The following is a 27,105-nucleotide window of genomic DNA, read 5'->3' on the forward strand; positions in this document are numbered from 1 at the left end:
TATTGGGACAACCCCACATGATTGTATCATTTTTTCGCAATAATTCCTTTCTACCAGTCTAGTATCTAGAACAGCGAGAATGAATTCCATAAAAGGATAATCACTAACCGTTGCCAATATCTTCAATATCGAATACTTTAACCTAATAAGAAATAAAACAATCATTTAAGATTACTTCAACATCATATTCATGGTGTTTCCAAAATAACTGAAACAACATCCCCTTACCTCAGGAAGCATCCTATACCAAACAGGGGCAACTGGAGACCATTTTGCATGTGTTTTACCAATGCCCTTAACCGCATGTGCTTCCAGTTCAATTACCTAAAAAGAGGTAACTTAACGTCACTTAAAAGTAAATTCACAAGAACAGTAAACATTATTGACTACTAGATAGAATAATGCTGCATAACGAAACACTAATTGGAGTCGATTGCTCCACATAAAACTTTAGGCATGTGCTTAAGTTGCAGAGTGAAAAGTGCTATCTATGATTTCTGAGCAAAGACCATAACTATACAAAACAAATAACATGTTTACCTGACCAGGGCCTAGTCTAGCAATTATAATATCTCCACTCGTGGGGTCAATTGGATTGTCGGAAAATTCTGGCAAGGAATCCTGACTGCAAGTAAACGATGTATATGTTTTTTGTTTTGAGGATGACTCTGGGTTGGTATCTTGTGATTCCAAGGGAAACTCACTCCCATTTGGCAACCAAATCAATTCTTTTGACTTTACTGCATAAAATGTTGCAAAGTCATCATAACCAAAAAGAAAATTCCAACCAACAGTCTTGAAGAAAGATAGGTCTATAAAACTTACTGAGAATCTAAGACACAGAACCATACCTGAAGTACGCTGTCCCCCCTCGTTTACATTGTACATGGAGCTTAAAAACAATGGTGTTCTTCTCATTTGATGTATTATTTCCTAAAGGTAAAACATGACAGGAAAGAACTCAGCGACTCAAATATGTATAGGAAATAAACAAAATATGAATTTGGTTTATATAAAAGAATGGAAATACCAAACCATAGTACCTGTAAATTCAAATAATCTGGGGTCAACCTTTATCGGAATGAGACCCAACCTGTGGGCAAGTACTTCATCTTGGATCACTGATGTATTGTCTGCAATAAGAACTTTTTCAATAGCCATTGTGGGAACCTGCAATTGTATATTAAAACAAGTTTAGATCAGCGTTGGGAATACATACTGCCAACTGAATAGCAACTCTCATAAACACACCTAGCCTTAACCCAAGGAAATAAGAGAAGTAGTTACAAACTTCCATCTGATGTACATTACAAAGCGGGAAAAACATAAATAAAAGCGGGGAATTGAATAGCATAAAACTTCTCCCTCCCGTTGATCAAAGATAAAAGTTTCCCCCCTTTGCACAACTAAATCGTTAAGTCAAGAAATGAAGATGAGGGGATAAAATGAAAGTCCAGGAAAGAAAAAAAAAATAAAAAAAACATGATTATTTATTATATTCAGAAGATTAAGCCAACTAAAACAAACTCATGGCAGCAGAAGTAACTAATTTACACAAGTTTTGTTCTTGGAAACAATGACACAAACTTGTTAGTAACCCAAGAAATTAACCATGCAACCACTCAAACCTTTTTTTAGAAGTAACAAGTTGAAAACAAAACCCTCAAGTACACGGATACATATTCTTTTCCTTGATGCTTAAGCAGTAACCACTATGTCAATACAAAGAAGATGACACTTGGGCCCATGAAAATGGTATTATGAATATAGAACTAGTATATGAACTTCATACAATACTGACAACTGATGAAGCATAATTTAATCAACCATACTCAAGTACTCATGAATTTAATCAAACCTCAGCTATGAGGATTCTCCGGAATGCATTGGCAAGTGCTGGATCAATGCTGATCATATCAAACTCCATCTCATCCTCCGTAAGATTAATAACTTCAACTTTAAAGTTGTCACAGAAGCTATCCAATAAGTTATTATCGACTCCCATTGATGCATAAGCACCATTATACCGAAAAGTATCAGTCTGTAAACACCAAAAGTTAAAACATGTAAGAAATAAGAACAATAAAAACTCATCAATGCATTTCCTCAATTTCACATTGAGAAAAATGAAACAAAATCATGGGCACGTACAGATTTCTCATTTCAGAGAACAAAAATTGAAAAACACAAAAAAAAGGTTATGGAAAAACTGTTACATGAATGGGAGCATCAGCCTTGCACTCGACATGCGTCCTCTGGAATTCGATATTTGGGGGCATGTTGAAACGATTATTATTATTATTTCTGCCACGATTGGAATTTTAGGGAAACGAGTGCTGAAGAGGCTGAGTCTGAGCAGCAAATATTTGTGGAGATGGCGTAGGAACCAATGGTGCCTGAGACTGCATAGAGAATGCATGAAAATGCTCAGTTGCAGATGAAGAGACTGCTTGATTTCGACGAGCCATAGAGAGTTCCTTGGTGAGTAAAAGACCATGCAAATGCAATTTATCGAGAGAGGTAGACGAGAGACGAAGCATGATTGAATCAATAAAGGATTCAAAAGTTGAATATCAGAGTGCGCAACGAACGAGATTAACAAAATAATAGGAATGTTATTAAATAAACGAAAATGCCGAAACGGCTACAAAACCTTAAGAGGCTACATTGTGACTAGCTTATTCTAAACTGAATAACAAGCATGCTATTTATAATAAACTAACCCTAACCTAAAAATGTAAGAAACCGAAACCCTAATGTTAACGGGCTAAGCCCAGAAAACCAAATATTCAAATAAACTAAAATCCTAATATTTTCCAACACCCCCCGTCAAACTCATGGCGGTATACGACATGAGTTTGCAAACAAGCAGATGCGGACTGGCAGACATGCAAACTTGACTTGACTGGCGAACTTGACTTGACTGACAAAACTGGCAAACTGATTCTTGATTCTTGACTTAACTTGACTGACAAACTGGCAAACTGACAAACTGGCAAACTGACAAACTGACAAACTGGTTTTTGATTCTTGATTCTTGACTTGATTCTTAATTCTGGTTGGCAAACTGGCTAGAGTTGAGAGTATAGAAAGAACCCGTCACTAAACGGACGAGATTTCCATATCTCAATTGTAGCAACGAACGAACAAACAAACACAAATACTATCACTTGAGTGGTCACAATTCCAAACACTCAAATGACGGTCACAAAACAATCCCAAATAGGGCAACAATTCGTGTGGACCTAAAAACAAACTTAATCATTTTTTTCTTGTTACCCGTGTGGGCCTCAAACTAACAGCAAACGGTTTTTTTTTTTCCTTCTCTTTTTTTTTTATTCCTTTTTTCTATCCTTTCCTTCCTTCCCATTTTTCTTTCTTTTTTCTTTCTGGACTAACGAGTGCAAAGTGCAGCAGCAGCAAAACTGGGCACACGAGTGCATGCTGGTTCGACGAAGGTACGGCTTTGGTGATTCTGGCAACATGAAGCAGGTCATGTCGTCTGGGGTTGCGGAAGTGGTGCAGCAACGGGTCTGTGCAGGCGTGCAGAGGGTGCTGATGCAGTGCAGGAAACGGTGTGGTGATGCGGATGCGGCTGGTGTTGGATGGTAGGTTCGGCGCGGCAGTGGATGCTGGTCGAGAATACAGGCAACAGTGTATACGGGAACAATAGTAGATGATGGATCAACTTGATCCAGCGTCGGCGCGAGTCCAAACTTTAATTCCAGAAACTTCTTTCGTTCCTTTTTTTTTCTTTTCCAACTATATGAATGACAAACAAAAAACCAACCAGAAAATGAAAATATTCCACGATCGAAACTGGAAAAATAAACAAACGCCAATAACGAACAAAACAAGACGAACAAGACGAACAAACAAACTGATACGAATCAAGGGCAGATTAAATCCCGAAGGATCAAACCTGCTCTGATACCAAGTTGAATATCAGAGTGCGCAACGAACGAGATTAACAAAATAATAGGAATGTTATTAAATAAACGAAAATGCCGAAACGGCTACAAAACCTTAAGAGGCTACATTGTGACTAGCTTATTCTAAACTGAATAACAAGCATGCTATTTATAATAAACTAACCCTAACCTAAAAAGGTAAGAAACCGAAACCCTAATGTTAACGGGCTAAGCCCAGAAAACCAAATATTCAAATAAACTAAAATCCTAATATTTTCCAACATAAAATTCATCAGGCCATCCATAAAGAGTGGCTGCAATTAGGTCACTATAAGACACCGAAGCTTCAAAAAAGTGGCTCCCACAGCTAAAGCTCGACCTAATCAAATTTGAAAATTGGAAAATAATAAGTTGTTTGGTTTAGATTCAGTTTAATCATGACATGTTTGGAAATGCTTTATGCTTCCATAGTTTGCTATAATCTCTTTTGAGGGTCTATAACTTAAAAGTTTTGAGAAAGCTTTACATGAAACAGAGACAGAAAAGAGTCACACAATGAGAGGCAAATATTATAGCTATGATACCGGGATATGCAAGTTTTTCTCGGCCTATAGAAGTGTAAAGCTTCACATGAAAGGACATCAAGATTTCAGTCGAGGAAAGCAATGTTGGTGGTGCCAGGGCACTTAGAATAGATGATACACTCAACAATTGGCACAAAAATATCAAAGGTGACAATCAAAATTTCTGTGTAAGGCATAATCCATAGCGCAAGCAATGTCCTTTCCTCTCCTAGCAAAAAGGAAGGCACAGATTCCTCAAGGATTGAGAATCTTCATAGACTTCCAGCAAGATCACAACATCACAGCTACATTACAAGTCGTCTTTAAGTCCTAAATGAACGAAGATAACAGTAAAACTTCAACAAGGTATGCTTCACCTCGAATGCTACGTTGAAAATGAATCACACATTGATTGGAGGAGGAACCTTGCATGAGCTTGTAAGTTGGATTACTCTCAGGATTTGCGAGGAACGCGTGAGAAGTAACCATGGCCCGGAAAGATTGTCTTCGAAGAATCGCTCTCAAAGCAAGACAGAATCAGCCCTACTGTGTCAGCCAAATGAAGGCCGCCTGAAACCCCAAAATCTTGAGGACATAATCAACAAACTTAAAACATTTTTAACAACTTGAGTGATATTGTGGATTACTTTACTTAAGAGAATAAAGATGATTAATAATAAAAAAACATTCCTTGAGAAGATGATACCTGAACCTGGAGAATTGGATCAAATTGACCATCAGCTTCAAATCCTCTTCCCAACTATGTCTATGTAAGGGATGTGGGATATTTTGTGCCAGTAGCGTCCTTTTCCTCGTTGGCATCTCTCTTCTAGCATAGGACACCCATAGATCCAAAGTTGCCTAAGCGAAAGAGGTAGACACTCCTCTGGAATGGATGCTAACTTTGGACATTTGAAAAGGCTCAGAGATTGAAGGGAGGTGAGGAATTGAAAGCCCTTGCTGCTCAGTTTCTTCAGATTCAGAAAGCCATGTATTCGGAGATCAGTGAGAGATTTGGGGAGGAGCGTCTCCATCTGGGCCATGTCGGGTGGAAACGACACCGTATCCGGATCATTGCCGTAGATCCACAACTTTCTAAGAGAGGTGAGTCTGTGCAATCCCCACTCCAACTCCCAAAATGACTTACAGCTCTTGACCTTCCAAATTGTAAGTGATGTGAGGTTGGGGGGAAAGGAGCAACTCAAACCTTCACGGTAGTCAATCATCAATTCCTCAAGAGAGTTGAGATTCTGCATGTATTCTGGCAACACCTTCAATTTGTCGCAATCTGTGATCTCGACCTCTCTCAGCTTGGAGGCTATTCTCCCCTTACTCAGTCTGGGGATGGAAACAAGACTTTCACAGTGATAAATATCCAACGTTTGAAGATTGATGAGGTGGCGTAAGCCATTCGGTAAGGATTTCAGATTTTGGCACTTCCAGATCCTAACATATTCAAGACAGTGATTAGTATTGTCGCAGAAGAACTCGTCCTGTGCTATTAACTCCAGCTGTGAACAATCGTACATCTCAAGGTGTTTAAGTGTCCTGAGAAGCTGGCCACTCAATGACAACGACGTCAGAGATTGACATTCCTGGATTTTCAAGTACTCAAGACAATTGTGAGAAAAAGACGACGGCCAAGAACCAATAACCTCCTCATCTACTAGTGATTTCAAACTTTTGCAATCTCTTATCTCTATTCTTCTGAGATTTTGGGGAATCTGGAATTTTGCAAAATATATCAATGAATGGCACTCTGTAATCTTGATGTTTTTAAGAGAAGGTGGCAGACCAATGTCTGGAAAAGAAACTAGAAGTGAACATCTGTGTATGCAAAGCTCTTGAAGAGATGACAACTGATTTAACCCTTCTGGTAGCTTTAAAAGATTTTCGCACTTATTTAGCTCCAAACATTCAAGCTTGCACTCCAATATTTGCAATTGCAACAACTCTTCTGCTTCTTTGCCCAATTCTTCAACTAGAGGAGAGTTGTCTTCAATTTCCAAACGGCCAAGAGAAGTCAACTGCTGCAATAATCTACCCTCATTCTTCAATGAAGACATCAGCTCCTCACATCCATTAATCTTCAAATCTCTAACCTTGGTTAATCCCTTCTTGAACAATTCCCCTGTTTGCAGAGACAGCAGTTCCGAAATGTTTGAAAGGCATAAGGACTCTAACAACTCAAACTCAACCTTAGCAGCTGTATGCACAAACACTTTACAACCATCAATGTTTAACTGACGAAGTTGTTTGTAGTTGGCAATCGAAACCACTAATTCTTCACATTTAACAATTTCAAGCTTTGTTAAAGAATTGAGGTTCTCTGGCAGCTTACCCCCCAGTTTAGAACATTTTTTTACGAAGAGTGTTTTCAGGCAAGGGAAAGTACCACTTATGTGATCCAGTTGGAAAGGAAGCCATTCCTTCCAATGCTGCATATCCACAAACTCAAGAGTCTCTAATAGCGGAAAAGGCAAGATACACTCTCCATAAAACTCAGCACCAACACTTTCCACTGCATTCATTCCCCTAATATAAAGTTCTTTGAGATGAGGCAATTGTCCAAGAGGTGGCAACAATAAACAATTGTTGCATTCCTCTAAGCGCACAAGCACCATATTAGAGAACAAAGGAACTCCAACCCATGATGAAAATTCATTTCCGTCATAGCTCTTGATGGTGAGCTCCTTGAGCTTTGTATGAGGCTGTAACATGTCAAGCACAGCGGATTCCATTTCTCTTGTGTCGCTTGAATGAGACCATTCTAGGACCAACGAATCAATCCCTTCCTTGCATTTTAGGTTGGTCCTCCGAGCATCCTCGACTTCAATCACATTCTCCAATCTTGAGATGCACAATGTCCCGCAGAGATGCAATAGGAACTCTATCTCTCTTATCCTTGATTGACCACTATCATCACTAACCACAAAATTAGACAATGATTGGAGATTCACCAATTTACCTAGTTGTGGAGGCATTCCTTCCAATGAATATGCAACTGAGTTGTTGAGATGGCGCAAATTAATTAGATTACTCATGTTCGCAGGCAATGACTTCAATTTAGAACAACCTTCCAATATCAATGTTTGCAGGTTGTAAAGAGTGCTTGTTGATTTAGGCAAACTGATTATATCTGTGTAGGAAAGGTCAAGATAATGTAACAACCTCAAATCACTGATTGACTCTGGCAGCTCAGTTATTGCATAGCCATTCAAAGAGAGCACACGTAAGTACTGCAACTGTGGTAATAACTCAAAAAGAACCTTATGAGACAAATATTTACTCCAACCCCTGGAATCTGAAAGCGAAAGTGGCAGGAATGTTCGCAAACGTTCAACTTTAGGAAAGTCCTCAAATCTCATAACTCCATCAAATTGACCAGCAATGAAAGACGAATGGCGAGCCCTTCGAAAGCAGGTGGGTTGCAAGTTATCACCTTGCTTATCGTCCAACCTAAAACATATTTCTCCTGCTGCCCATTGTGCTAAATCATTAACGAGGTCATGCATTACATATCGTGAATTGTTTTTGCTGGATTTTTGAAACAACGACCTCGATAATAGCTCTCGAAAGTAGTCGCGGCCCAAATCCTCCATTTGTTTATTGTGTTCAGGTTTTTGTTGAATCAAACCCTCTGCCATCCACAAAAGGACGAGCTGCTTCTCCCCAAATTCATAGTCATTTGGAAGTATTGAGCAATAGGCAAAACACCTCTTCAAATTTGATGGAAGACAGTGATAGCTCAACTTTAGTACCGGGAGAATGTCACTCTTATCTGCTATATTCCATAATTTGTTGTTCAATATTTCTCCCCACTCATCCTTTTCTTTGCAACGTAAAAGACCACCGAGAGTCCTTGCAGCAAATGGTAACCCACGACATTTTTCAACAATTTTTGTTCGAATTAACTCAGAATTTACTGGTTTTCCATCATTAATTTCCCCGAATGCATGTCGCTCAAATATTTTAAAACAATCATCATCTGCCATACACTCCAAATTATGAACTCCAGCAGCTCCCATAATCTTTGCAACATTCACATCACGTGTTGTCACAATTATCTTACTTCCTCCTGCGCCGACACCAAAAGGGGATTGAAGTCTTGTCCAGAGATCGTATAGATCATAGTCACCCTTGTTCCAAATATCATCTAACACGATTAAAAACTTTTTTCCTCTTAATTGCTCACTCAAATCATGCTGCATTTTACTAAACTCCTCCACTTTAACGGGTCCAGATGTGATTGACTCAAGAATTGCCTTTGTCACTCGCACAACATTGAAGTCATCAGACACGGATACCCACACCTTTGGCTCAAACTCCTTCATGGCATCATCTTTGTGGTTGAATACAAGTTGAGCAAGTGTCGTCTTCCCGACTCCGGGCATGCCAACAATAGCAACTACCCCAAAATTGAGAGCACCTACCTGTTCGTATTTTCTTGACAACAATTCAATAATCTCCCCTTTGTCACCATCTCTTCCAACAACAAGCTTTTCATCCAACACGCCTGAACTTTGTAGACTTCGCGATTCCATAGCCGACGCCCCAGTATCTTTCAAGCCAAACTTATCTTTCCGTTCAGATATGTCTTGCAACCGCTCCGTAATCTTCTTCATTTCGGAGTTCATATCAAAACTCAATTGAGCTTTATAAAATGATCTCCGTACCTTGTTGCTTGTGCTGGCTTGATCACATCCCTCTATCATGCGCTTCAACATTTGAGCGGCAAATTTGTCCAACATGTCTTCGACAGCATAGGCCAAGTCTCTTAGATCATCAAGCCACAATTTTACACCACCTTCAGTCAGTTGCCTTTCCTCGGCGTCGCTCAGCACCGCTCCGATTGTAGACAACGTGGACCTCCACTTCTCTAGCTTCTTTCCGACGCCCCGGAAGTTTCCAAAGTAGTCGAGAATCTCGCGAGGGGTCAACCTGTCGAGCAGCAGCTGCAGAAACGCCGCAAGAAAAACCTCTCCCAGTGCCATATTAAGAGTGAAGAGAACTCCAAGCAATTAAAAAAAAAATAGTGAACAGCGAACCGTTCTTGAGCAATATTGAGGTTCAGAACTGCACAAATTAAGTGAAGAAACAAATGAATAAAAAGTAGTTCAAATAAAATGAAAAAAAACAACTAATGTATTATTCTGTTGAATAATAAGAACTTACATGGAAGTTCAAATCTGACTCCGCTTGTGATCAATAAATACAGACTCAACGAAGGGAAGAGTAGTTCCTTGGAAATTTGGAAGCTTGAAACTCAGAAATAGGCACAACTGCAAAAATTAAAAGTAATTATATACAAATTATTGATGCCTGCGCAATCATATACAAATTATTAATGGACTCCTAGTAAGCATATCTAGATGTGACAATTTGGGACTAAGGATGGCTGGGCGGATTCTGATCAAGGTTGCCTACATCATAACTGTCCCGACAGGTTTACCGTCCCTGTTACGTTTTATGGAAATATTATTTCCCCTAATACATGCAAAATAATCTAATAACTTGATATTGTATTTATAAAGTACAATAGAACACACCATATAAGCACATGATGCTTTATTGGAATGGCGGAAATAACAATGTCTATGCAACTGTTGTGGGTTCGATTCCACCGATCCCCTCTTCGTAATAACTAACAATATAACTGGCAAACGTTATCGTTTGCTTAAAAAAAAAAAAACCCATATAATATTACTCAATAATAAAGCACAATAAAACACACCATATAAATTTGAAAGACCAGAAAAATAAAAACTAAAGCATTTTCTCTCTTAATTAATTTTTTTTTCATAAAAAAAATAATCATAAATTTAACATGTTGAAGGGATAAATGGTGCAGTTTTGGGATTACCCGTAACTGTAGGGATTCTTGCAATCCTACTGGAAACTTGCACGAATATTGGACATGATCTGTAGGTTGTAGCAAGAAGCAGTTTCATGGAAGTCTGTCAGGTAGGCACTTGTTTGCATGGATCAGGTTGCAATTATGATAAACAAATCCAGACTGAATGATGGAATAATTAAGCCTGAAAACTGCACAAATAATATAGCTGATTATTTATGAAATCTCTAATTAAGTATACAAACTTGAAGAAAAATGAAATAATTAATAAATAATGGATTTCGATATATGGTTGCAAGAGGAACTTACTGCGTTGAAGTTTTCAGATGATGATGAAGATGAATGGACTTGTTTCCACATATTATGAAAATCAACAGATCTGAACTACTTTACAGCTCTTCATCACTTTGCTATGATCATTAGGAGTTTACTTGAAAGACTATCTTCCTCTTTCTGCCTAAAACCAGAGTCTTAGATTCCTCTTTTTTCTTTATCATTATTTGGGGTCATATTGTTTTGTGTTTTTAATTGCTTTCTTCTCTCCTTTGTCCTAAACGGTTATATTTTTTAATTTCATACATGTTCATACATAAAATATGTGAAATATTTTACATTTGTTTTTAAAATTGAAAGAGAAGGAAAGACAGTAAGAGAAAAGTGAGAGTGGAGACGGAAAGAGAGAAGTTTTTTTTTTTTTCCTTCTTTAAATTAGACATGATACAATCACATGTAGGTGAGGTTGTTTTTTGTTTTTAAAGCAAAATTTGTTTTGTGAAATTACATTACTGTCCTTAACTTTTTTGTTGTGATAGAAGATAAAAATATATATTTCACCTGTTTTGATTGACAAAAAGAGTTTCATTCAATGTAGTTTAGATGCACGATTTTGGGAGATTGAATTGGGAACAAACATGGAACTCCAGGTTGAAGGGTGACTGGATGTAAACAAAGGAGCTAAATTCTCTTGCATTTAGGGATGAGCAACGATTAGGTTGGCGAATAACTGTGGTTATTTATCTATAACCATTTAAATTTTTACTAACATAACCGTTTACCATTGGGTAATTCAATAAGAGGTATTCACATACTCATAATCGTTTATAAATAATTAACCGTACTTATATAACTACGTCCTCTTGTAACCGTAATTACCGCATACTCGTTTGTTACCATTTTTTAGCAAGTTAAAAACTAACAAAGAAACTAGACATAATTTGTTTTTTTTTAACAATTAAAAACCGTTATAAAAGCAAAGTGATTTATTTGATCAATGACTTGTCAACTAGAATTGAATGATGGAAATTATAAAGCTTATAAATAGTTTTCACAACTGTTCATCTTATTTTAACTAGCCTTCATGCACTCGCGTACGTGCAAAAGGTATTTTTTGAACCCCGGCACGCTATGCGCGATTTGCACATTTTATTACGGGCACTACGTGTCTCTAAAGATCTTTTATGTATGTCCAAAGTCCAAGGGATCAATTTTTATTACACAAAGTGTGAAACAATTTTGTTGAATTGTGAGAAGGTTTAAACTAAATGAATAATATTAGACTATGCTAAAAGAAACCCGTGGATATTCCACTTAATAGTGAGATACTAATTTAATAAAAAAATTAAGACAAAAAAACACTACTTTCATGACGAAATTACCCTTGCATTATTTGATGCATTATTTTGGGCGGCTTTTGAACTTGTTTCGAACGTGTTTAAAAATAGAGAAAAAAATATTTAATAAACAACTGATTGTATGATGATTCGATACAACAATTGCAACTTTAAATAATAAGTCATAGCTCTTATAAATTCAAAGATCATGCAACTGCGAAAGGCCTTGTTTATCATAGCGCCTCTTAAGATGTTTTGAACGTGTTTAAAAATGAAGAAAATATTATTTAATAAACAACTGATTTTATGATGATTTGATATAACAATTACAACTTTACATAATAAGTCATAGCTCTTGTAAATTCAAAGAGTTGTACAATTGCGACTACGATAACTATCCCATGATTTCTACTCCTGCTCAACCACTTCATTTTTTTTTCATTTCCTTCTGACACCATCACCCAACTTTCATGATTTTTCTTATTTTTTATTATATTTTCCTTTCTCCTTCATGTGAACTCCATCAACTTTCACTCATCCTTTCATTTTTTTATTTATTCTTTTCTCTTTTTCCACTTATATTTATATAGGTGAGGCTTTTGATAAAATTACCCATGCATTTTTTTATGCATTCCTTGGGCTGGTTTTGAATGTTTTTGTTTGGGGGACATTTGTGTCTCATTGTTTTTTTGTGAAGCCGTGATACCAAAATGGATTGCTGGCTTTATATATAGAGACGAAGAAGTTTGTTGTGCTACCTAGTAAATATGCCACATATTTTCAATCCCTATTATTAATCAAGGATATATGTGCATGGGTATTTTAGTCATATTTTGTATAAGTTAGCTAGGTATATCCTTGATTAATACCTATTCCATAGTGTTTAGACCAACTATTAAGTTTGAGGAGGAACCAGTTGTTTGATCGAGAAAGAATGAATAGTTTATAGCAAAATGTGACTTATTCAGGTGGGTATTCTTACTGAGCCGTTAATGATTTTGGTAAGAACCGACATCATCGACGACTAGGAGTGTGCATCAAACCGAAAAAATGTTTCAGCGGGGATGAGAGAGAGGAGCGGCGATGGGAGAGGTCTCGTCAAATAGTTTTTGGGGTTTTTAATTTCTTTTTTTTTTAATTTTATGTATTTTGTTTTTTTGTTAAACGATAAATTTGTTAAATTAGATGTCAAATTAGGGAGTTGATGGGGTTCGAACCCATGCCGTATTGTAAGGAGAACACTCATATATGTACCACTGTGGTAGATGACCACTTACTTTAATTTTATGAATATTGCAATGGTTTAATGTGTACCAGTTTGTAACTGCGCGTAATACATATAATCACCCATTTATATTTAACGAGCAAAAGATTATACCTATAAACAGTTACCCATAATCAAAATCGTCAAGTTTAAATGAATGGATAACCGCAATTATCCGTACCCACGAATAATTTGCCCAACTTTACTTGCAACACTGATTATATTATTTTGCAAGGGTGTTTGGTTATTTTTTGTAGTCCAATGTAAAAAAATGTAGAGACAATCAAATTTTAAACGGTAGAGTCTGAAACAACTCAAGGGCTCTTTTTCTTCCCGAGACAGATTTACCAAATTTACCATAGATTATGCTTTACCATCTTGTAGTTATACATATACTATTTAATTAGGCCAGATTAGATTAATCAACCCCGTAGTCATAGGGTATTTGTATGATAATTCCTACGGAACTTTAACGAAAAGCTCCCGGTACTGTTTACTTTAACGAAAAATCATATTTTTACACTAAAAAGTCAATCATGGTACTATTCACTTTATCCTTTATTTTGTCCTTATCGTTAAAACTCAAAGTTTTCAAATCATTTTCATTAGTTTTCCTTAACTCTTATGATAAAAAAAAGTAAGAATTAAACTCTTATGATGAAGACCGGCAACAAATTTAGCTCAAAAATAGAACTTCTGTTAAAGGTTAGTTAAAAATAGGGGGTGAGATTGTATTTTCAACTCCAATTGGCACAAAAAATTAACAAAAAACTAAAGAAGCCCTGAAAGATTAAACCCAAGAGAAATGTTGAGGAGACTTTCAAAAGTAGGACTCTTTATAGATTCTCCACCACCTTATAATGCGAAACAATTCTCGTGTCAACGTTATAAAACATTATGCCAAAACCATGAGGTGTTAGAGAAACCATAGTCTCACTTTTAAAAAGTCTCGGCAAAGAAAGTACAAGGGTGAGTCCAAGGGCCTAAATAAAAAACTACCAAGTACAGTGGGAGTATTTATCAAATATAGCCAAAAATTAACCTTTAATTTTAAAAATGTCACTTTTTATAAAATCTTTCAAATATATAAAAAATTCCACTTAAATATACACAAATACTCTCAAATTTAACAATCAAATAAATTAAAGGTTTTTTACCCAAAATGATTTGTGACATTGGCATAACTCCTTAATATGGTCCTTAATAATTAATGATAATCAATAGTAGTGTTCTTGAATTTGCCTATCGTGAATCATTTTAGTCTTTATTTGAATTTGTCCATCGTGATCATTTTAGTTTTTTCATGAAAAATCTGTCACTTGCTCTGTTAGTGTGATGATGTGGCGCCAAGTGAGTCTCACAAATACAATCATATAATGACATATGGATTAACTTTAAAAACTATTTTTATATTTAAAACTAAAAATGATGTTAGTTAAAAAAAAAAAGGCATAGAAGGCATGATTGAAATTCTGCTGCTCCCACTTGCGGTAACCGCGGTGGCGCTCAATGTTGGTGATGAAGGGGTCGAAGGGGATAGGGTTGTGGTGGTGGAGTGTAAAAGCGAATGTGAAGTTGGACCAGAGCTTGAGGCGACAGTAGCTAAAAAGCCTTTAATTTATTTAATTGTTAAATTTGAGAGTATTTAAGAGTATTTGCGTCTATTTAAGTGAAATTTTGAACATATTTAAAAGTCTTTATAAAAAGTGACATTTTTGAAATTAAGAATTAATTTTTAGCTATATTTGATAAATACTCGTACAATGGAGCCTATTTCATATCCAAGATCCTTGAAGCCCCTACACATGTTATCAAGTGGAAGTGTCCTTTGGGATTTCTAGCGGAACATTAGGTAGGTATGCTTTGCACCACAAACGACTGACCATTGACTCTTCGTTTTCTGACGTCTATCCTTCTTTAATGGACGGATTTTACCGCGTTAATGTCGATATATGTACAATAACACACATTGATACATATTTCTATTTATGTACTGGCAACTAATATTATCGATAGCTTATCCACATCATATCCACAATCTATTATTTTATGGCTTGTTACCTTATAAATTGTTGAATAAACCCCACATACTTCATACACCCCACATTTACTTTTTCAATGAAAAATTGTCTTAATACACTCTACATACTTCCCCATAATACCCTTATACCTCACATTCTCAATATACACCTTACATTTTCTATACACCCCGCATTTCTCAAATCTTATAAAGCTTTTAATCTGGACAAAAAATGTCGACTGGAATTTTGACAAAAGATGCCCCCTAGGATTTAAGGCATATGTGGGTTGTTTTCATTTCCACCATTAAAACCCATGTTATCTGTTTTTAATTTTTGGTGGTAATTTTAGGTGTTTAATTTTTCATGTAATCCCTAAAAGATGAATATGAACATAGAAGCTTGAACAACGCAACAAAAGCAAGATTAAATAATTATTGATGTCGTCAAAATCACTAAAACAATAAAAAAAAATATGAAGTCTTACCTCATGTGAAGCTTCTTAAACATCAATTTTGTGTTTCATTTGTCAAAAATAATTTTTCTCAATCAACATGTTTGTAGTTTCATTGGTTAGGGTTTTGTTCAACAATGGAGGGTCGGAGGAATTTTGATAGTTGAAGAAGATAAATCATACGTTAAAAGTGATTTTGGGTGTATTTAGAATTTTCTTTTTTGGGTAAAAGACTGTTTACTACCCTCATGTTTCATGGTTTTCAACATTTATTACATCAAGTTTTTTTCGTCTCAGAATCATACGTACAGTGTAAATTTTGGGATAGTCTCATACATCCGTTAGTCAAACTGTTAAGTCTCCCGTTAATTATGACATGGCACCCATGTGGACAATGATTGGGCGCCACACGTCATCCAAGTGGAAATTAAAAATAAATTATTTATAAAATAAATAAATAAATAATTATATATATATATATTTAAAAAATAATAAAATAAAATAAAACCTTCATCTTCCCCAAATTTGGAGGAAGAAGAAAAAGAAGAAGAAGAAGAAGGAGAATGAAGAAGAAGGAAGAAGGAGAAGAAGGGGATGGAAGAAGGAGGAAGAAAGAAGGAGAAAGAGGAAGAAAAAAAAAGTTGCAGTTGGAGGAGGAGGAGGAGGAAGAAGAAGAAGAAGAATCGGAGGAATTTTGATAGTTGAAGAAGATAAATCATACGTTAAAAGTGATTTTGGGTGTATTTAGAATTTTCTTTTTTGGGTAAAAGACTGTTTACTACCCTCATGTTTCATGGTTTTCAACATTTATTACATCAAGTTTTTTTCGTCTCAGAATCATACGTACAATGTAAATTTTGGGATAGTCTCATACATCCGTTAGTCAAACTGTTAAGTCTCCCGTTAATTATGACATGGCGCCCATGTGGACAATGATTGGGCGCCACGCGTCATCCAAGTGGAAATTAAAAATAAATTATTTATAAAATAAATAAATAAATAATTATATATATATATTTAAAAAATAATAAAATAAAATAAAACCTTCATCTTCCCCAAATTTGGAGGAAGAAGAAAAAGAAGAAGAAGAAGAAGGAGAATGAAGAAGAAGGAAGAAGGAGAAGAAGGGGATGGAAGAAGGAGGAAGAAAGAAGGAGAAAGAGGAAGAAAAAAAAAGTTGCAGTTGGAGGAGGAGGAGGAGGAGGAGGAGGAGGAGGAGGAGGAAGAAGAAGAAGAAGAAGAAGAAGAAGAAGAAGAAGAAGAAGGAGAAGAAGGGGAAGGAAGAAAGAGGAAGGAAGAAGAGGAAAAATCGAATATGTGACCCAGATTCGGAGGAAGAAGAAGAAGAAGAAGAAGGAAGAAGAAGGAAGAAGGAGAAGAAGGGGAAGGAAGAAAGAGGAAGGAAGAAGAGGAAGAAGGAGGAAGGAAGAAGGAGAAGAAGGAGGAAGAAAAAAAAAGTTGCAGTCGGAAGAAAAAGAAGAAGAAGAAGAAGAAGAAGAAGAAGAAGAAGAAGGAAGAAGGAGGAGGAAGAAAGAAGAAAAAAAAAATCGAATCTGCAACCCAAATTCGGTGGAAGAAGAAGAAGAAGAGGAAGGAAGAAGGAGGAAGGAGAAGGAAGAAGGAGGAAGAAGAAAGAAAAAATAAAACCTTCATCTTCCCCAGATTCGGAGGAAGAAGAAGAAGAAGAAGAAGAAGGGGAAGGAAGAAGGAGGAAAGAAGGAAAAAAAAAAGTTGCAGTCGGAGGAAGAAGAAGAAGAAGAAGAAGAAGAAGAAGAAGGAAGAAGGAGGAAGAAGAAGAAAGAAGAAGAAAGAAGAAGAAGAAAAAAAAACGTGGATGACATGTGGCGCCTAGTCATTGTCCACATGGGTGCCACGTCACAATTAACGGCAGATTTAACAGTTTGACTAACGGATGTATGAGACTGTCCCAAAATTTACACTTTAGGTATGACTCTGAGACGAAAAAAACTTGATGTACTAAATGTTTGAAAACCACGAAACATGAGGGTAGTAAACAATCTTTTACCCCTTTTTTTTTAACCTAATAAGGTCAAAATTGCCATTGCATAGTAGGATAAATAAATAATTTAATATTAAATTTTAATATGGGATGCATTCAACATTTTGTGGGATGCTAATATAAAAAGCTTTATTTTATTTTTTTTGAAGAAACGATATTATTTATACTAAGAGGGTGAGAGTAGGCTTAACCTCACAATAGACTAGCAATAATGTGGTTCAAATTCGCATTTGATGAGAATTGAACCTAAGATCTCTCACTTACAAGTGAAGAGGAATATCACTAGACCGTAGTACTAAATGGTCACAATCTATTATTTAATAAAGAAAGAATGTCCTGTTTAGCAAAGAACTGCTTCACAAGATATTACCAAACTATGACAGTAAAAATAACAGAATAAAACTATGACAGTAAAAATAACAGAATGAAACAACAAGACATTTTTCTTTTGGGTTGCAACCATGGTCTAAAATGCCGATATTATCGGCGAAATATTGCCGATAATATCGGTTTTGGGAAAGAATGATATTTTAACACTTATCCAATGAGTTTTCGTCCAAATATCGCGATATTATTGATATTATCGCGATATTACCGATAATATCGCGAGATGAACCGATAATATTGCCTCTGAGTCGACCCGGATGGGGGCGAGTTGAACATGCTCAACTCGTGGTCGTACATGGCCTTCTTGGTGGGGTTAGAGAAGACGTTCCAGGCCTCGAAGACCAGCCAGAAGGCATAATCAGCGTAAGGGAAGCGATTCCGGTGGGGGTTTAGCAGAAAAGCGAGTCGGCGGTATTGAGTCGCGACGATTTCGAGGTTCTAAGTGTACTGGGCAAGTTGGAGAATAGCGTACTAGTTGGGCTGCTGGTTTTGGTTGTTGATCTGGGATTCAGCGGCGAGAAGAGTGTCGGCGACGGCGATTATCTGCTCGGTGGCCTCGAGCCTGGGGTCAGTCTCTCGGGCTCGGATCGCGAAGGTCTTGGTCTCCTGCAAGTCATGCGCCGACAATAGCTTCACGGCGCTCCACTTCTGCCCTGTTGGTGTTGAAATTGAACTCCATTTCTTTCTCTTTTCTCTCTCGGGTGGGGGAATTTTGGGTGGACGAAAGAGGACCTGGGTTGTGACTGAAATGACGGAGATTGTTTGGTGGTGGGGTGGGAGAATGGGAGGTGCAGTAGGGGCATTTTGGGAGTTTGGAAAAAGTTTGATCTGATAAATCTGGGACTGGCATTTTATCTGGATGCGTAATGAGAGTGACATGTAACACGTTGTTGTTGTTGAGGGTTTTAAGCACACTTGGACTCGGTTAATGGATTGAGATTTTAAACCAACGGAACTGCTACCCTTCAACACCTTGACCACCATATCATTTATGTTTTTGTGAAAATATGCCAAAATATTTATATATATGGTTTTGTTTTAAATTCTTTTTGCAAGAAACAAATTTGCATATGACAGCTCGCTATATAATCAACTTAAATCAGTTAAATCCATCATGCAATGCATTTCCTTCCAATTTTTTGTGATAAACTAATAGATAATTGACTAAATAAACATCCTGCAAAGTTTCAATAAAAGTTTCCAAATTTTTCTTACAATTTCCGTGGTTTCCATATTATTTTTATCGATATTGATAATATCTCGATATTTTCGTGTTTTTGGACTACCGATATTTCCAATATCATCGATATTTTATACCTTGGTTGCAACAAAACATTAAAGCACAATCGCAGTAAAAACTTGATTTCCAAACCAGTTTACAATAAGAATGAAGAAGGAACCACAAACAATATTTTTCAAAAACGCTGTTTGTGCATGATTCAGGGATGTGATATGATTATCCAAAGACTGCCCACCGCCTGCAGTCTAGCACTGCACTGGTAACTGGTTTTAATATGCACTGCACAATCTATAAAACTCTATTACACGAAACAAAGGTGGTCATGGACCACGAGGTGTGCTGAAACAGAAACAGCCGGTAGACTGGTCTTCAGGTATCATGCTGCCTCCCTTGCTCGTATCTATTGCATACAACAGCTTCACTACCTCTTTCATTTCAGGGCGTTTATCCGGGTTTGCATCCCAACATTTGTGCATGACGCTAGCCAATGTGCTCGGACAACACCTTGGGATTTCTGGTTGTAAATTCTGCCATCCAAGCATAAGGTATTTGGACTAATATTTGGTGATCAACATAACTTAAAAGCCAAAGACAATGTCTGGGGCAGGTTTCCGGAGTAGTGTTTTGCTACATCAGTTTCACTACTTCAAACCAACGTGAAATTAAATAATTATGTGCAACGACAAACAAACCTGTCGCACTGCTGCAGATGAGACATGAGTAGAACTTGGATTAGGATAAGGCATGTCACAGCAATAGATTTCCCATAAGCAAATACCAAAACTATAGACATCGCATTTCCTGTTGTATGGCTTGCCATCAAGGACCTACAAAAACCTTTGATGTTAGAATTCTAATCCAATTTGCAGCAAGGCGGAATCTATAAATAAAAGAATGTCACTCACTTCAAATTCGTTTAGAACTAGATTTGGCAATGATTAATAAAAATAAGTAGTACCTCTGGGGCCATGTATCCAGGGGTACTAGTCTCCCAAGTCATGTCCCTTGATTTCCGAGTTTCTATTCGAGTAACGCCAAAATCAACAAATTTCAATGTTGTATGAGCATCAACCAACATATTTTCTGTTTTGACGTCACGGTGTAAAATTTTCTTTGAGTGAAGATAGCTCAAACTGAGACAATGAAGCACCGAGAACCAAATCCTTTAGTTTAAAACCCAACAAAAAAACATAATTAAATCAAGCACAATAAATGAACCCAACTCACCCTTTGGAGAGATCCAAAGCAAGTTGAATCACAACCTTAAAGGCAAGTTTGCCTCTTCTATTCCTGATCAAAAAATTCTTTAGCGTCTCAGCACCACCAGGAACAAACTCAACAACACAACAAGCTCTTGAAGGAGGAGAATTATGGCTATCATTTGATGTGTTTTTAACAGGGATTTTAAGGTTGGAAGTTCCCATTGAAGCTCCGACCAACTGTCACAAAATGGTTATAGTTTAAATAGATAAACCTCAACCACAGGAGAAGATAACAGCGCATGAACATCACGTAGACCTGGAAATTGACATTTTGACAATATTCTAGAAACCAAAATATTGTTAGGAAAGCAAACAGTATCGAAAATTTCATCTGAAGCTATCATGACTTTATATGATGCAAACTGAGATGAAGAATATACAAGAAATTTACCTTTGGGATATTTGGGTGGTCAAGCTTATGCCAAACAGCAACCTCTTGCTGAAATGACGCCCGAAGAGCAGCAGTTTCAGCTGCTGTGGCAATACCGTCCTCACCCCAAGCCAATATCTTCACTAAAATATCAAGAATACAGAGACAATGAGAAGAATATTGACAAAAAAAATACAGGATAACCTACGGGTCATTATTCAATCAAATAACACAGCTTTCTTGCATTCAATCAAAAAATTTATGTATTTGTAAATTTGTACCTATACCTAGGCAAACAATCACATGTATTATTTTCTGCAATGAAGTAAACCCGCGAGTCTAATAACAATGGAAGTTTGAAATTTGAGTCCAGCATGCTAAAACCATTCCCAATAGATTCATTAACAATCTAATACACGATTGCTGTGGCACCTCCTGTTAATACTTATGGCCTGTTTGGGATCGCAACAGCACTTCCAGCATAAGTGCTTATGAGCAGAATTGTTTTCTACAGCAATCCCAAACGAGCCATAAACTATACTAAACAATTGTAGATGATGGCTTACCGTCTACCAACTCAACCAAATGTAAAGTTTCTCAATTCCATTTGAATTCTGGTAAAAATCATTGACCGCTAAACTATTTTTAAAGTCTCAAAAGAGCAACAACGAAAAAGCACTGAACTCGAATTGAAGCCTTCAGAGAAATCAAAGTACCTGCAACATCTTGGCCGTCATATGCACCGCGGTACACAGTGCCATTGGTTCCATGAACAATAACATGTCTTATATCCAACTTACCCAAATCAATCTCCCACTCTTCCATCTTTGCTTCACCCCCCTCTCCCTCTCCCAACTCCTACTCAAGTGCTTCTCCAACTGGATATCCCGCCAAATCTCAAGTTTTCACTCCTTCACAACATAAATAATTTCTTAAACCCCCGAAAACTTGATTGAAACTTTGACAAAGGAATTGGAAAAACATAAATGGCCCCCCAGAATCTTGGAGCTGAAGAACCACACCAAATCGAGAAAAAAATCAGGGTGGGAAAAAAAGGAAGAATAAAAGTACAGACAAATAGAGTTTTGGGCAGAAAGAGTGGATAGAATCGTAAAATGAAAAATCAAACAAAGACTGTAATATATAGGAAAACTTACGCGAGGGTTAGAGCAGGAAGTTTATGGGTCAGCAGCAACTAGCAAATGGTTGGCAGTACAAGCTCAGCAGCAACTTAATCATTAAATTCGTTCTCCCCTGAAGAAGTTAACCAAATTAAACCAAAAACAATATTGGAACAGAGGTCAAGTCCCGTTTGTTCAAAAGTCACAGGTTCCCACCAGGTCCATGTTTAAGTGGAGGTTTGTCAGGCCAAAACAATTGTAATACTCTCTGGAGCAGGTGGGAACCTGTGACTTTGATTGTGTCATTTTGTCTGCGTATTAAGAAAATATTAAAACTGTTTGGGAGTGGAAAAGAATCCATTGCTTTCTACAAGCTACAAGGGAAGAAGGATGAGCTTTCTGCATCCACCAACTTTTACACTAAAAAGTCAATCCTGGTACTATTCATTTTACCCTTTATTTTGTCCTTATCATTAAAACTCAAAATTTCCAAGCCCTTTTTATTAGTTTTTTTTTTTTTTTTTTATAATTGTTTGACCCAAACAATGTCATTTTCCACTCAGCTACCACTATTGAATCCAAAAGAAATTCGGAAAACTAGAAAGACCCATATTTATTTCATATTTTTTTGCAATTAGTTAAGGCTTTCATCAAGTTAGTAATTAATTCAAATTAAATTGCAAATTTACAAGGTCCCATTACCATTTGAATCACCTCCCTGCTGTCTTGTGTCTATGAGGGATAATCTTCACGGTGGTAGGAATCCGCCGTCCTTAGGCCTAACAAATTTGTACCTACACTGGATCAAACCGTAGACATTATCCGGTCAACGTTGACCTTCATTATGAGGGATAATCTTCACGGTGGTAGGAATCCGCCGTCCTTAGGCCTAACAAATTTGTACCTACACTGGATCAAACCGTAGACATTATCCGGTCAACGTTGACCTTCATCAACGCGCTGATTTCGAATCCGCATATTGTTTTTCCAAATTCAATTGTTTTAATAGAGTTTCTTTAATGAGTTCGTTTATACACTTACGTGCGAGCAGTTCCAAAGACCCTAAAGGACAAGCCCAGACAAAGGAGCACTTCATGGACAAGCCCCAGAAATGGTTTGTTTATCTAAACAGGATTTATTTACACACTTTGTGTGTTTGTGTGTATGAACACATATTTTTAGAAAATGAGAAGGAGGAAGGGAGAGAGAGAGAGAGAATGTGGGGAAATGAGAGGTTTTTGTTTTTGGTTTTTTTTTAATTTTTTTTTAATATTAGAGGTATTTTAATATCATCTGTAGGTAGGTGAGGCTTCAATAAAAAATAATAAAATTTGGATATGTGAAATTACATTATTGCCCATCATTTTTTTGTGTGATAGAAGACTAAATAGTCTTTTCATCATCTTTTGGTTTTTTTTTTTTTTCTTGAGAGAAACAATAGAATTTCATTAACATAACCAACCACTTATAAGGATGTCAGATGGGTACATATACTTCAGTGATCAATTTCTTGATCTGAAGGTAATAAGCATAAATACAAACGATTATAAAACCCCTATACGGACATCACACAAAACACACCACTAAAATGAGAAAATGAGAAATCCCGAGGTTGATATGTCCCACAGACACGTGACATACCAAGCAACGAAACCCTCACCAAAACCTACGCGAGACAGCGAGGCTACAAAACCGTCTAAGCGACACAAAAACCTATGCAAGACAGCAAGGCTACAAACAAATTCGCATAAGTGACATGAAGGCCGAAGCAACGGACCAGTAATAAAACTAAACTAAAAAACAAAAGAAATAGGTGGTGCAACTGTAAGTTGGCAGAGGGGTGGGGAGCAACCAAGGCACGTGCAGAAATGTTGGGAGAAGTGCAACGCTAGCTGTAGCTAGGACGAACTGAGAAAGGTGGGGAGGAAAGGGTTCCAGCCAGAGCCACCGTAGTCGTCAGAATGCCACCACAAATCAAACCAACGTAATAGTACCGAGGGCCACGAGAGATTCCTCCGACCGGAGTTGGTCGCTGTAATGACAAGAAATAACGTCAACGACATTGGTGGAAAAGGGGTTGCCAAGCCAAGACCACCCACGCCATAGAACCGCCATCCCCACCACCACCACGAACCCAAAGAGGACAAAACGATAGTTCCAAGGGCATAAAGGATGTGAAATTTCTTTTCTTCTCCAATCCATATAGCTTAAAATTTTATCCCTAGATCATTAACTAATAATTCAAGCCTAATTTTTTTCGGTAATTTTTTCAAAAATAAAATTTATGTAAATTATCCTAATTTATTTTTTATAACATTTTAATATAAAAATATTTAATTTCAATACGTAATTATAAATCATACAAATACATAGGTAAAATAAAATTAAAGTGAAATTTGATTTAAATTATTTTTTTAAATTATTTTAGACGCTAAATTTTGCAGCAACATTTCAGCCCGAAAATAAAAGACAATCGAAATCATTACTCCATCAACACAAGTTATACAACCTAGATTCAAACTACAAAACCCACAAAGACAGTCACTCTTAAATTATTCCAAACGAACAACAAACAAAGAAGTCAAATTTTTGTTCCAGCAGACCAGAATGTAACATTTCACAAACAGTAAGCAAAAACTGTAAAACCCCTCTTAGAGAACTCAAGAAATTGGCATAAAAGCAGAGAGTTGCATGCAACCCAAAAGCATCAAGCTATAAACCAATCAAAGACCCCAACAAGTGATGGGTCAAAACTAAATCAAGAGTACAAGAGTCACAGTTATCTACCTCAAAAATGCCAATCCTTTTTCCATGAAAGCACAAAACTTTCAATAGAAAAAATGCCATGGATCAAAGAGCCATGGGGACTAAAGAAAAAAACTCAACTGAATGTATGTAATTGTGTATCTATCAATTATCTATGAATACACAAAAAGCCCATAATCTATAGCAAAAGATATGAATCAAAGTAAAGAGATTCATACAGATCTCAAACAGGGACCCAACACTTCGGATCCAAAAGACCCAGATGCTAAAAAACAAGATAGAGTGCAATAGAGAAGCAAAAATCACCAAACAAAACACAGGACCAGTTAAAGGTGAACAGAAAAGGAAACCCAAAAAGGATAGATACCTGGGCTTGAGAGAGAGAGAGAGAACCCTTCCACAAAAAATCAGAACTTTAAAGGGTTTTTTTGGTTTGGCTTTGCCTTAACAGAGCGGAAAGGAAAGGAAGAGGGAAATGAGCACTCACAACTGTTGAGGGAGATGAAAGGGATCTCTCTTTCCTTTCCTTGAATGATTACGGTTAAATTACATCAATATAAGCCTTACACTGAGCAGTTAGAACTAGAAAAAAAAAAACTAATGAAAATAGCTTGAAAACTTTGAGTTTTAATAATAAAGACAAAATTAAGTCTAAAATAAATAGTATCAGGTTTGACTTTTTAATGTAAAAATATAATTTTTCGTTAAAAAGAATAATACCGTAGGTTTTTCGTTAAAATTACCAAAGAAAAAACTCACGGGCAGTGCACAAAAAGTGATGGGAGTAGTATAATAAATGATAAGATGAAATAGATGACATAAAATTATTTTTTTAATATTTCATTGGGAATGAAAAGGGTCACATAGAAAGATAAAGAGAGAGAGAGAGTTTTATCAGGAAGGAAAACGTTAGAGAGAGAGAAAGCTTCAACGGTTTATTTTCCTTCCAGAGAGAGGACCGCATGAAACCTAGTGTATGATATTTACATCAAAAAATTCATGGTATCATTTGCAGAATGCTAAAATCAAATTAATAGCATGATATATGTGTTAACTCGCATTACATACACTCAATTTAATCTACAGTGATGGTCAATCACCAAGATTAAAATCAAGCTCAAGCACAGCAAAATAATATTCAAATTGAATGAAAAATTCATAAATAATTTAATTGAAAAATTAAGAATTCATAGTTAGTGTCATACCCTGATCCCGACATACATTCAGGATTGACATGTGATGTCACCAAGTACCCCTATAACTAACGTACCTCGCCTCTAGGCCATGAATAAAGCACCACTCAAGGTTCAAATGCGTAGTAATTTTTCCTATGCTTTATGGTTGTATCTAACATTCTCGTTATACTGCCTACGTACCCTAAATAGGGATCAAGCCCTTCGTAGTTCATCGTTCACTAAACTCTGACACTTATCCTAGTATGTTCTAATAGGAAAGCGTGGCATTCCACAATTAATTATTTAGACTTGACAAGCATGAATTGTTCGATTCAAACTACATAACGAACCCACATGACAATCAAGATTTCCACTCCATCCATCATGTAAATCATTATGTTTCAACATAAAACCGTAATTCATAACATGAATGTATCAAAGAATCAATAAAGCACAATATTATCCTTTAGTCACAGTGATCAATTAATATAATCGTATTAATAACAATCATATCCAACATAATTTCACAATCAATTAAATTGACCAATTTCATGAATCAAAGATGCACAATATTAACATTGCACTAAGTTAACCAATCAATAAGATCACATACCAATTCACAAAATATAATAAAAGAATTCTACATGATTCCCTACCTGGATTCCAACTGATAACCTGATAAATCTAATTTATAAACACAACGTCTACTGTGAGCAATTATTATTCACTCGAATTAGGGTCGGACTAACCTTATTGAAAAGAGCAAGAGTAGGGATTTCGGACCACTCAACGGAATCCAACTAAAATAAGATCGCTTATCGAAATGTACCAAATACAAATAATCCTCATCACCCATAGTATGCATATGGTCCCCAATTATGGATATACCAAGCAGAACCATAGGCATTATCTAAACGTGCAGGCAGTGATCACCCATCGCGAATATACCAAGCATGATCATTTCTAACAGTCCTTCATCGCGGATATACCAAGCATGACTATACCTTATAGCTCTAGGTAGTTACCACCCATCGCGGATATATCAAGCATGATCACCACTAGAATGTGTATGGTCCCTCATTACGGATAA

At 36.5% G+C, this 27,105-nt stretch overlaps 4 protein-coding genes across 7 annotated transcripts in view; all 4 read right to left on the reverse strand.

The window, feature by feature from the left end:
• LOC103447184 (uncharacterized) overlaps positions 1-27,105 on the reverse strand; it is a 39,549-nt gene that overhangs the window by 816 nt on the left and 11,628 nt on the right. The gene's annotated exons all lie outside the window — the stretch shown is intronic.
• Positions 104-2,279, reverse strand: LOC103412733 (uncharacterized). Its single transcript, XM_070807784.1, has 7 exons — positions 2,217-2,279; positions 1,859-2,041; positions 1,036-1,170; positions 852-933; positions 541-740; positions 229-324; positions 104-142 (listed from the first exon to the last, which is right to left on the reverse strand). Exons 1-7 carry the CDS (start codon positions 2,277-2,279, stop codon positions 104-106), a joined length of 798 nt encoding a protein of 265 aa, XP_070663885.1.
• LOC103447178 (putative disease resistance RPP13-like protein 1) lies at positions 4,537-10,826 on the reverse strand. Of its 2 annotated transcripts, none has more exons than XM_008386358.4 (5): positions 10,638-10,826; positions 10,338-10,519; positions 9,650-9,756; positions 5,181-9,550; positions 4,537-5,044 (listed from the first exon to the last, which is right to left on the reverse strand). In XM_008386358.4, the coding sequence occupies exon 4, from the start codon at positions 9,466-9,468 to the stop codon at positions 5,218-5,220; it is 4,251 nt and encodes a 1,416-aa protein (XP_008384580.2). In that variant the 5' UTR covers positions 9,469-9,550; positions 9,650-9,756; positions 10,338-10,519; positions 10,638-10,826; the 3' UTR covers positions 4,537-5,044; positions 5,181-5,217. The 2 variants fall into 2 exon arrangements, with proteins under 2 accessions (XP_008384580.2, XP_070663565.1); XM_070807464.1 differs by having other exon boundaries at positions 4,933-5,059.
• Positions 19,417-25,246, reverse strand: LOC103412734 (serine/threonine-protein kinase 54-like). Of its 3 annotated transcripts, none has more exons than XM_070807471.1 (8): positions 25,208-25,246; positions 22,111-22,207; positions 21,670-21,864; positions 20,975-21,096; positions 20,549-20,760; positions 20,280-20,454; positions 20,014-20,148; positions 19,417-19,848 (listed from the first exon to the last, which is right to left on the reverse strand). In XM_070807471.1, the coding sequence occupies exons 3-8, from the start codon at positions 21,776-21,778 to the stop codon at positions 19,642-19,644; spliced, it is 960 nt and encodes a 319-aa protein (XP_070663572.1). In that variant the 5' UTR covers positions 21,779-21,864; positions 22,111-22,207; positions 25,208-25,246; the 3' UTR covers positions 19,417-19,641. The 3 variants fall into 3 exon arrangements, with proteins under 3 accessions (XP_070663572.1, XP_070663571.1, XP_070663573.1); XM_070807470.1 differs by having other exon boundaries at positions 21,670-21,961; positions 25,208-25,226; XM_070807472.1 differs by lacking the exon at positions 25,208-25,246 and having other exon boundaries at positions 19,493-19,835; positions 22,111-22,251.

Source organism: Malus domestica, chromosome 11 (assembly GCF_042453785.1).
Source record: "Malus domestica chromosome 11, GDT2T_hap1".
Taxonomy (NCBI): Eukaryota; Viridiplantae; Streptophyta; class Magnoliopsida; order Rosales; family Rosaceae; genus Malus; species Malus domestica.

Excerpts from the sequence above, each read along its gene's own strand:
- LOC103412733 (XM_070807784.1), bottom strand. The coding sequence starts at position 2,279 with ATGCCCCCAAATATCGAATTCCAGAGGACGCATGTCGAGTGCAAGGCT. Across the intron at positions 741-851 it reads GGGGGGACAGCGTACTTCAG|TAAAGTCAAAAGAATTGATT; the intron begins GTATGGTTCTGT and ends CATTTTATGCAG. Across the intron at positions 143-228 it reads GGTATAGGATGCTTCCTGAG|GTTAAAGTATTCGATATTGA; the intron begins GTAAGGGGATGT and ends ATTTCTTATTAG.
- LOC103447178 (XM_008386358.4), bottom strand. The coding sequence starts at position 9,468 with ATGGCACTGGGAGAGGTTTTTCTTGCGGCGTTTCTGCAGCTGCTGCTC.
- LOC103412734 (XM_070807471.1), bottom strand. The coding sequence starts at position 21,778 with ATGGAAGAGTGGGAGATTGATTTGGGTAAGTTGGATATAAGACATGTT. Across the intron at positions 21,097-21,669 it reads TGACGGCCAAGATGTTGCAG|TGAAGATATTGGCTTGGGGT; the intron begins GTACTTTGATTT and ends TTGATATTTTAG. Across the intron at positions 20,455-20,548 it reads GCTTTGGATCTCTCCAAAGG|TTTGAGCTATCTTCACTCAA; the intron begins GTGAGTTGGGTT and ends TCATTGTCTCAG.